This window comes from Gymnoscopelus microlampas (assembly GCF_963454915.1).
Source record: "Gymnoscopelus microlampas genome assembly, chromosome: 13".
NCBI lineage: Eukaryota > Metazoa > Chordata > Actinopteri > Myctophiformes > Myctophidae > Gymnoscopelus > Gymnoscopelus microlampas.
In genome coordinates, this window is record NC_139950.1 from 22,977,605 (window position 1) to 22,989,426 (window position 11,822).

At 41.7% G+C, this 11,822-nt stretch overlaps 1 protein-coding gene across 1 annotated transcript in view; it reads left to right on the plus strand.

Annotated features, from left to right (window-relative positions):
- The window catches only part of anapc1 (anaphase promoting complex subunit 1), a 62,682-nt gene extending 51,132 nt beyond the window's left edge, over positions 1–11,550 (plus strand). Inside the window, exons 45-52 of the mRNA XM_084076908.1 lie at positions 703–780; positions 2,406–2,473; positions 2,928–3,066; positions 4,519–4,605; positions 5,962–6,057; positions 6,703–6,910; positions 8,871–9,002; positions 9,472–11,550. Of these exons, the coding sequence (XP_083933034.1) occupies positions 703–780; positions 2,406–2,473; positions 2,928–3,066; positions 4,519–4,605; positions 5,962–6,057; positions 6,703–6,910; positions 8,871–9,002; positions 9,472–9,614 (951 nt within the window). The 3' untranslated portion in view covers positions 9,615–11,550. The remainder of the gene's footprint in view (positions 1–702; positions 781–2,405; positions 2,474–2,927; positions 3,067–4,518; positions 4,606–5,961; positions 6,058–6,702; positions 6,911–8,870; positions 9,003–9,471) is intronic.
- Positions 11,551–11,822: the final 272 nt, after the last annotated feature.

The window sequence follows — 11,822 nt, forward strand, 5'->3', positions numbered from 1 at the left end:
GCTAAATATATCCTTCTGGTGCACATTCAAAGCCTTCCATTGCTCCTGACTGCATATACCTTCCTTTATCCGGTTCTAGAGCCTCTGGACCTGCTTCTAACTTTATATCATTACATGTGTGTCATGTTTCTATAACAATAGGAACACACGCCTTGCCCACACATAACTAGTCTGCAAAACTCTGCGCTCATCTGTCCTCTGTTATTGCATCTTGTTTGTCATTAAATATGTAGCCATATGCATGCCCACAATAATTGTAATAATAGTATATGTAGCCTAGGCTACTAGATGTGAAGGCCGCATAGCGGCCCAAACCTTAGTTAGTCAAACTTGCATTTTTTCAGTGGAATGTTGCTGACACGCACCCACCCATCAGGAATGACAAATCCACAATGATGATTTCAGTCATACTTTGGAATGTCTGTGTTGCTAGGAGATCTGTGTAGCCCCCATGTGAACTTATTCATGTTGATTGTTAAATATTATACATGAAAGCGGACCAATAACCGAAAGGATTGCAGATTTGACGCCCCAACTAGAGGATATAGTTTAGCGGTGTGCAACTTGAGGGTACCATGACTCCAACTGTGGCAAAATGCCTTTGGGCAAGGCACTGAATCTCAAAACTGCTACCATGTGTGTTACCGAGGGTAAACCCTGCACACTGAAATAAACACAACATTTATTTATTTCTTCTTTCAGGAAACCCAGTGGTACGAGGAGACAACGGTGGAATTGATGGCTCCTACCATGCTGCCTGAACTACAGCTTCTCAAACGGGTAATTTGGAAATGTAGTTTAATAGGATAACATCAATATAGTAGGTTTAAATGTATCAGTGGCTAATGAACACGGCCCAACCTTAAACGGGTATTGCCCAAATTAATGTTGTATACACTATCTAATATACTGCATTAGTACCCTCAAAGTTCAAACCATTGACTGTTTTACAGTGTAAGTCATGACATGCTAAACTCCAAAACAAAATCATCCACACTTTAAAACCTTAGAAAATATGGGTTCCCTGTATTTGTGGATACATCTTACGCAGAGCGAATGTACTGCAAGCAGCCGCTAAGAAATGTTTGACATACTTTTTAATGCAGAGCAACAATAACATTTGGTTTGAGTTGAAAACATTAATGAATTGAATAGAAATTAAAAGACAAGTTTACACATTTCACAATTATGCCTTCCCCTGCCTTTCTCTTCACTGGTCATTTCATTTTCAGAGTCGTGAGTTGACAATTTTGCAGATGGATTTCATCGTGCCTATTGTGTAAAAATGAATAAAGTAAACTGCACCTAAAATGGGTACACAGCCTTAATCTTGTTTTAAGTATTTTAATGACACACAAACAATTATTATTTCTCATTTTGAGCCAACAAGTTTTAAAGAGCTTTGCAGTGCAACAGTTTGCTTGTGAGTGTGTAGCAGTTGAGAGTGTTGGTTTAGCAAAACAGCAATTTCCCCAATTACTGTAAGTTCTGAAAGGTCAGGGCATGTCTTTATTTAACTTAAACTCATTTCCTCTCTTTGCTCAAGTCTTGGAGAAATCAGAGGTCACTAGCATAAATAACAGTGCTTAGCAACAGTTTAGTATAATATACTAAACTGTTGCTAAGCACTGTTATTTATGTCAACTATATCATAGTTGACTCCTTTCCTCTCTTTGCTCAAGTTATGGAGAAACCAGAGGTCATTACTAGCACATAAAACAGTGTTAGGAACAGGATAGTCGAGAGTTAACTATAAGTCAATGGGTCAAATTTGTAGCATGTCTTGTGACTATACCTTTCCCATTTTTAGAATGTGATAGCTTTAGTTAGTTTCCTTTTTATGTCCAGGTCACGTTGACAGTTAGACCAAAACCCAGTTTGAGATCATGATGAGAAAAGCACAATGCAGTGATGTTTTCCTGGCCACTGGAATTATTTTTGCATCAGCACTTCCACCAGCATTGTGAGAGAATAATATCAACATAATTATGATCAATGTTATCAAAAGAAACACGATTACAAATTGATCAATTCGTTATCATGAAGTTAGTGTTTCTTTTCATAACATTGTTCAAAAGGCCATGTTTCTTTTGGTGATTGTGATCAAAAGGACATGTGAACAACTTTTCTTCTGAAATGGAAATCAAATGCAAAGTGCTTTTAACATTACACAGTGACACAGAGTGGAATTAAGCCAGGAAATACTGTTACCTTTGTATAAACATAAGCGAGATAAAACATGAATCCCCAAATGGAAGATCTGTTGTTACAGCAGCCAATAGCAATATATATATTTTAACAACAGAACAATGTAGCATCAAAAGATAGAGATACCTGTCTTTTCTTGGCTGTGTTTATGTTGAGGTAACATTTTATGGTGTACTGTTTGTTGTTTATTGTTGCAGATCAAGGTGAAGGGGCCACGTTACTGGGAATTGTCCATCGACCTTAGCAAAGGAACCCAGCATCTGGAGTAAGACCTTAATGTCACTTTAGCAGAATAGATGGGCACAAATGCAGTCGCTTTAAAGGCAATTTTTTAAACCCTCCTCAAATACAATTAGTAAATATCAGTGTATCAGAGCCGTTTTGTTTTTAATTTACACTTTGTGGTGTTGATAATGTTTTGGTTCTGATGTCGAGTCCAGGACAAAAATTGGTATTGCAATGTTTCTCTCACATTTTTGAAAGTATGTCTGCTTTGCTCTACCTTTCCTCCCCCACTCGCCTTCTCCTGCTCTCTTTTAATCTATCACTTTAATCTACTCTTTCTCCCCTTTCCACCTTCCACATTTTTCCCCCCTATGTTCCATCTTCGTCTCATTCTCTTTCCTCCGTGCATAAACGTCTCTCCATTCTACTACCTTCCCCGTCTCACCCCACATCATCTCCACATCCCTCTCTCCTCTCCCCTCACTCACTCACAGGTCCATTCTGTCCAGAGATGGCGTGTTGTATGTGAAGCTGAGAGCGGGTCAGCTGCCTTACAAAGACGACCCTCATGGCTGGAAGAGCCTACTGGCCTGCAATGTCAACAGCCACAACTCTGAAGTTAGGGCCTTCAAGGTACACAGCAGAGCAAGTGGCCTGCATTTGGCTTCTATGCACACACGGCCATTTGGACAGGGTGTCAAATTGGTGGCCTGCAGGCCACATCAGGCCCGTAGAGGAGTCCAATCAGGCCCGCAGGATGAAATCTTGACCATTTATTATCTGTATGGCAATCGCTCTCACTGCATGTGGCCTGCTTGTGCCTGTGTTTTGCCCAGCAGATTGTGTACTTAAGAGAACAATAGAGGGTTGATTATAGTTAACCACCCACTGTGAACTCCAGTCAATCTCCAATCTGTTCAACGATCCCAGAACAACCCAGTTAATTCACCCGCTTTGCAGTCTGTACGTGTCCCTCATGGAATACTTACAAAAAGCCGTGGACAGTACAATGACAAAAAAGTTAGGATAGTGTAGTGAGTTTGAATAGTGAGTTTCAGAATCGTCTTCACTGAGTGATTTATTTTTTTCCCCTTTCAGCTATAATCATCAGCGTCATGCTGACCCAAACACACAGGTTATCACAGAGGTGAACACGTTCATTTTGTGCCCTCAATAAAGTGCTGGTGTTCGATTGGTTCTGTTACTTGTCAACTATGTATACTTCTACTCTTTATCTTGATGACAAAATAGGTGCCATTGTGTTCTACATTTGTGTCTGATGATATTCCATTGCAAATTGTTTATTCACGGAGCGTGTGGGGCTACCAAAATAAGCACCTTTTGTAATGCATCATCACAACTTTCTTGTAGCCTATGACTAAGTTAATTCCGATCACAAATATAATGCTTGCTAGGCAATATTTTTCATCAGAAACTAAGGTGGTTGACATTCTACAAGTCTCCCTTCGTGACTTTACCTCACAACCATCCAGTGTTGCCTTGCAGGTTGATTTATACACTCTAGTCAAATGAACACTCCAGATTTGACTGTGTATGTGTTTTGGCCAATGGTAGAAGTCCCCCCTTTATGCACTTAATGCTGCAACTATCCTCCATCACCCTTTACTGTAAATAACCCTTGATTAACCCAAATGCATTAGATGCAAATTAGCACACTGACAAAATGTCAGTGTTGCGTCTCAGCTGATTAATCACCAGACAGTTCCTTCCACTGTACGTCCCAATAGCTTGAGAATGAGACAAACCTGAATTATACAGTGCAGGTCCAATTGCGAAGGGATTGGTAATAAACTAGTTCTAGATTAGCCTATCTGGGGCACTGGGGGGATGTTAATTGACTTGCACCAGGGGGCACCAGGATGCAAACAGGAATTAAATTGAATTGCTCCCTGGTTGGTTGGTACTGTATTGTCTAGTCTTGGCAGGTTGTGGCTGTAGGCGTCACACTCAGCTGTGTCTTTGATCATGTGTTCTACGTTCTGCCACACATCTGCACACTGTATACCTCTCCATCACTAACTCCTGTGGGCGGGCGTGCGTGCGTGCGCGCTTGTGTGTCTACAGCCCGAGGCCATCTCTACATTCACCTCTGAGCCGGCCCTGGTGTCCTTCGCGGAGTTCTTCTGTAAAGCCTCTGAGGGAATGAAACACGTGAGTACAGTACAGCCCTAGCATTTGTATTAACCAATCCCAAATACAAGTCAAAATACAATGAGTCTTTATCTCAAATCGAACTTTAGAACCTCACTTATTTGCACATTGTTGGCTACCCAGGCCCTCTGTTTTAAAGCAAATGGTATAGTATATATGCCCTTCATGACTTGTTACGTATTTATCGACAGTATAAATTCCACAAATCTGTGTATGTACAGTATGTGAATGCGTATCTCAGGAACCACCCAACCAATCGCCTTCATATTCGGTGAGTGTATTACTGACACCCTATGGGAATGCCGTGCAGAATTCGGTCATATCAGTGGTTCTACAATTACATGCAAAGTCAATGCAAAGAAACATTATGGAATGACCGGTGTCTGCTGTGGAAAACGGGCTTGCACACAAATGATGCAAAATGATGTGAATTACAGGACTTACATCATAATATCCACTCACAACGCTTACTAGAGGTTCTCTGGATTGATTATTTGGTTCGAGCAGTGCCATTAGTTTCAGCCCACACCGTTAAATGGAAGAAATTTCACAATTTTCTACCATAAAGTCATGTAATTGAATTGAAGCAGGAGAATTTCTCTTGCAGTCTATTTTTATTTTTATCTCGAGCTTTATCTTTCTGGCTCCATTTCACATTTCTCCCTCTGTGTCTTATCTCTTTATCTTTGTGCTACAATTATAAACAGGATAATGTAGTGTTTGTTGGTGGTCAAGCACGAGTCCTGTCGGTGTCTGGATTTAAATTTTGTGTGAAATACTGTAAATTCACATTTTAATTTGTGCATGTGTCCATCTCTGTCCAACACTCTGCTTCTGTGTCTATCTGCCTTCTCCGACGCCTGATTTACAGTCGCATGGTGCTGTCACGTGCCTAAAATAACTGATCCAGAAGCTCACAAGGTGTTGCAATGCAGCACTTTGTGAATTTGTATCAGCTATTTTCGGCATGCCAACACCATCATTCGACAGAGTATAAATTAAGAATGACTTTCCCTTTCTGTCTCCATCATATTGTCTCTCTACTAGGCTGTCTCATTCAATGTCCGTTAACACACCCAGGCCCTGCTGTCTTTGTCCCACCGTTACATGAATGAAGAACAATGTTTACATTAACATGGTCTTGTGATGTAATGGCTCTTTCTGTTGTTTCTCAAGTGGAGGCTCCAGCATGTCCAGTCAACCAGACTGACCAGACAGTCAGTCTGACTTCCTATTGCTGTCACTGTGTGTTTATGACTCTGTCTCGGTCTCTCTCTCTCTCTCTCTCTCTCTCTCTCTCTCTCTCTCTCTCTCTCTCTCTCTCTCTCTCTCTCTCATATGTATGTGTGTGTACAGAGTGAAGAAAGACTGGCCCTTTTCTCAGCCATGCTATATGAGTGTGTGACTCAGGAAAACCCTGACATGTTGCCTACATACATTGCCATTGACCAGGTATGCTAGTAATCATTAAGATACATATTTTGATTTTATCCTTTATTGTCAATTCACCTTAAGTATACAGTGAATTGAAAAACATTTTGCTTGTGCAAATGCACAAGCAAAATGTGCCTCTGACTGTGAAAGTGCATAAGGATAACAATTTAATCCATGACAAGTTATGAACCCAATTTAAATGGTCATATTGAGATTGCTGGCTTAATGTTGACCCAGCATTGGACAAATCTAACTTTGTTTTATAATGTGGAACAAAGTCAAGCATTTACATTTCATGATTTAAAATAACACATTAGATATTTTATATATCATAGGCTTCCAGAAACGGATCAGCTGAACCGCCTTATGAACACATTACTTGTGTGTTTGCCATGTGTTCTACCGTTGTGCGTTTCTATTCTGGCCATAGAAAGTACTTTAGTACAAACTTGTTTTGTTGTATGTAAACATAACCGTACACTTGACCGTGACACATCACTAAACCAATTATCCAGATTATCGATTTTACCAAAATTGCTATTGATTAATTTTCTTGCTTGATTAATCCAGTAATGGATTAATAATTTCACCCCTAATTGTCTAACATTGCGTTTGGTGTTACCATGATTATCCAGTGTATATCCCTCTCTCTGTCTCTACCAGGTGGTCCATTCTCTGCGTGAGGGCGACCTGTCTGAGACATTCCCCCTGTGGCAGATGCGGCTGGTGCTGGAGTTGTGTGAGAGCAGGGTGCTGAGGACCCAGCAGCAGAACGGACACGGGGGCCGCGGCCGAGGTGCCCTGCTCTGCTCCGAGTTCCTACCGGTCATGAAGAACACGGCTGACGTCACACTGGACACCTGGATCGCTGGTGAGGAAGAAGCAAATGGGGGAGGGGAAAAGATGGCCCTGTAATGTAATTTGCACTCTGATTGCTTCCATCTATACCACTGGCTCTCAAAGGGGGTTCCAGGGGGTCCCCAGCAAAATGAGGATGTGTTTAAACACTCATGCCCCAAATTTCATTTTTTGGGCTAAATAGCCGATCTACAATGTGCATCAAGCGTTATAGATTTGATATTATCTTAACATATTGCCAAATCTCTTATGGGGGTCCCTGGCACAAAATTGTTTCAGGTCCGTGGAAAAATACTTATGAAAGTTAAATGTTTGAGAAAATGTATTCAATGTTTGAGAATCACTGATTTATACAGTGCAACCAACCTATGAGCTGTAAGTCTGTAACCTGAAAGATTAACGAGAAGTGACTTGGCGGCATGTTCCACAGCTGAGATGTGTCAATACTTGTCCCTGTGTGTGTGTGTGTGTCTTGTTACACTGACGTAATGTAACTATTCCCTCACTGTTGGCTCCCTCCCTCTGCAAATATCTCTGTGTTTGATATGTCTCTTTCTCTCTCATCTCTTCCTCTTATCATGTTGTCTTCCATTCATGCACATGTCTGCTTTCTCCTCTCTCTCATGCATGAGCGCGTGCGCACACATGCACACGGGTGTGCACTGTGCACACATACACTCCCACGGTCTGAGGCGTGGGAAACAGGTGCGGTATTTTGGGCGAAGCAGCATTTCAAACAAACAAACCGTGATAACATTCCATTACTTTCGTATTCACATGGCCTGTTAGAAAAGAACCAGAACTCAGAGTTAAACAAAACTGCAGCAGTAGTCTGGTCTGTTACTAATTATATTCTATACATTTATATATTTTTTAATTATTTTACATAAAGGATTTTTCTTTAATTTCTTTGTATTTTTGTATTTGTTATTTTATTTATCCTCTCCGCCAGGCCGGAACGACCCGGGTGGATTATGTTTACACCCTGTCTGTCTGTTCATCTGTGTTTCTGTCTGTCTGTGAGCAGTTCATCTCGGGAACCGTGAAACATTGCACGAACACTCCCAGTAGGCCCAGGAAGAATCTCAAATGTATATATTAAGCTTCATAGTGGTGCTATAACAGGTCACTTGACATTTTGGCCTATAACTCTTGAACTGAACTGTTGTACAATGAAAATAAATCCACTGTATTCCTTGGATATTGATGCAACTCCCCATAGGCCACACCCATTTCCGCCTATTTCTTACAAAAAACACCATATATCATGAACACAATAGCCCACAGTTAGACACAAATTGTAATTGCATGTTGAGGGTCCTCTCTATACTCATCTGTAGAGCGCACCTCCAAAATTGCTTTCGCTTCCCCCCCAAAGGTGGCGCCACAAACCGTTGCATCGTCTATCGTACAAATTATATTTACCCCCTCACCTTCCTCGTGCACCCCACTACTAGCCTGCCCCAGAGCGTCTGATATCTGGTCTAGAGGAGCGGATTCAACTCCCACTTCCTATGCCAGGAATGTCAGGCTTTCTTTTTGAGCAAAACGCGAAGGAAAATAAAAGCCTGGAGATCGAGGCTACCCCACTACTGACACAGCCCTGTGTAGGCAAACAGGCCCGGCAGGGCTCTGCACCCCAAGGAGCACACTTTTCTAGTTGTTCAATCATTTCCTCCAGCTGTGTGCATATCTTGTGCTTATCTCGAGGCCTTCAGCAGCAGCTTGGCTGATGGTATTAAGGACCACTGTGACCTTGTGGAGCTGTGTGTGCGTGTGTGTGTGTGTGTGTGTGTGTGTGTGCACTGCATAAAGTAACAGTGTCCTCCTAGAGCTAAGCGTATCCAACCACAGCCAGCTCTTTCTCTAATCCCCCCCCTCTCTTTCACATGAGCCCTGTGTTTGTCCTGTTTTTTTTTTACAGTAATTGGTGTGGTTTTTAGACATTTGTGTGTGTGACGTGTGCCCTCTAGATAACAGCTCGGTGCTTACGTCTTACATGAAGGGTGAGGACTTCACTGAAGACACCCAGTCCACCATGCTGGCCTGCTTCCTGGTTTACCACTCTGTCCCCTGCCTCAGGAACACACACCCTCAGCTGGCGGGTGAGACAAACGCATGCATGGAAACACACACACACACACACACACACACACACACACACACACACACACACACACACACACACACACACACACACACACACACACACACACACACACACACACACACACACACACACATACACACACATACATACACACATACATACATACACACACACACACACACACACACACACACATAACAAAAGTATAATCAGTCAATGCAGTGTTCTCACACAAATGCACACACAATTTGCATTATTATTCACATAGTTTTAGTATTCCCTTATATTTTCACTGTGTCAGCGGTTGTGTGCCAGTCTCACATTTCTCCATCTCCTGTCCTTGCTTCTCCAATTTCTCTACCTCTATCCCTCACTTCCTTCTCTTTTTCCTACCTTCATTGTCACTTTTACGTCCCTCCCCCTCGCTTTCTCTCTCTTTCCACCCACCCCCTCTTTCTCTCCAGGTGGCCATTCCCTGGGTGACCTGCTGTTGAGTTGCAGCCAACTGGGCATTCCCCTCAGAGGCCTCCTGAGACTGGGTCCAGTGATGCTGGGCACCACATCTGGATCACAGACGGGCGTAGGTTACCCTCAGTATGCATACTAAAGCTCTTGGCTCCAACACCAACCTCCCTGTACTGCACTGACTTCATTTCATCATTCTTTTCAATGGAAGTGGTCATGCAAGTTCACTGACAGTGTGAACCTTTATCAAAAGTTACAGACTGCCTCTAATGGATTTTCACACAGTTGCTGAAGGTAAAATGTAAAATGGCCCAAAGAGAGGTGTCTCGTGGACACAGGGATCTAGTCACTAATACTTCAAAGATGCAGTTTATAGAATCTAAGGTATATAATTCTATACCTACAAAATGTACCAGTTATGTGGTATCAGTAGGCCTTTCCCTGTGTGCTCTGCTGAGCACAGCTCTTCTGTATTCTATAATCCTAGCGTGATTTATTGATATCTATCAGAATCTGGCCGTGTTTGGTCAACTGATATTAACTACGATCAGAAATGGGCCAAAGAATTGCTCAGCAGTAATTTTAGGCAGACCTCACACCATGTTGTCCCAACTGGGGTCACATACTAGTGGTAAAATGTTGCATCCCTGTGGTCCTGACCAGAAATTCTTAAAATGAGTTTCCTTTTGTTGCCACAAGATAAGAGCCACTTATTTTCTCAATATTTTTAAAGAGACTTTGTAAAACTGCATTAAACAAGGTAACTTTACCTCATTTTCTTCCTGTGGAAAACAGACATCTGCATTTCCCTGATTCTTATAATATCAGCATTTGACACAAGACATGACCACTCTGGTCCTGTGATCAACTCCTGTGGCCTAATGCCCTGACTCTGTGAGGTCTGTTCACCCCAGCTGGGGTTAACCGTGGTCTGGTAATGCTCGGCTTGGTTTGGGCCGTCATCACTAAGCCAGCCAGCAGGATTTAAAAGGAGCGAGAGAGACAACATCAAAACAGACAGCCGTTCAACTGATGTTCTGATGGAATAAAAGTACGCTCTTAAGGATCTTAAAGAAAGTACAGTAGAGACACTGAGTGTGACACAGACAAGCAATGTTTGGAGCTAAACCCAGAGACATGCTGGACAGGGGGTTTTAGGCCTCAGGAAAAAGGACAGGATGCTGTCATCGGGTGAGTGACGCGTGTGGTAAATTTTTGAACAAAAGTTGCTTTTACAGATAACTGTTAAAACATTAATATCAAGCTACATGCAGTTATATCCTCCCTGGTAGGATTGAAAACCAGCTGTACCAGGGGTCCCTGATGACCAGGGTTGTAAACCATTGTCCTACAAGTAATTCATGTAGTATGTTGTTGTACCACCAGTGAAATGAACTCTAACCGCCAGGAAAAGGTTGACAAATGTTGTGTTTGGTACCACAAAGCCTATTTAGAACTGACCATCATTTGGATATCCTTGCTGTATTTTGGGCCAAAAATCCATTTGTCTGGTAAAAGCTTGAAAGTAACTTTGGAAGATTGCACCCCATGAGACGCTGTAGGAGGAAGACTAAAATAAAGTCCACTTCCTGCCCTGCCCTTACTGGGAGGTTATATGATCATGCGATTTGCCTAGTGATCATATCCTCAGATAGACCTACAGTAATATCTTCAGAGGCTCTTCAAACAGAGTTATTATAAACTAAATAAAATACTTTATAGTCACTGCTGCTCAGTGGACTGGCAAACAGTTCTGTCACCACAAAGCAAAGACAGGTTGATAGCATAACAACTGTTCCTTAGCAGTGGAATGTTTATTTTTTATTTTTTTAATGACCTGAAAACACAAGACCAAGAAAACAACAACCAGAGTCAGAATCATAAAATTGCAGACTTCTATGATGTCACCGACTCCTCATTAGTCCTCCTAGTTTAGCTCCACGTAAGTGAATAGTGGTTTCTGATAGCATTGCAGAAACATTGTTCAACTACTGTAGACAGTACTGTATGTAAAATGTTTGTACTTAACTTTGTACTCAAAATGTGTTATGCAATAAAATAAATGGGGATTTGAGGTCATTTCAAATGAGTCAGTGGTCATGTTGCATTATGTTTTGAAACGTATAGTTTTTTCATTACTACCGTGTTTAGACCATTTACTTAAATGTCTTGCCAACAGTATGAATGGTCCATATGGCGGCAGAGAAACACAATGTAACATAATATATTAATAACAAACATCGCGGCAGCTAATAGCCATCATAAAACAGAATCCAATTTTGGCGTGGCTTCGCAATGCAATTGCAAAGCCTTTCAGGCGGTTAAATTAACCGTCAGTTATCTGAATTTG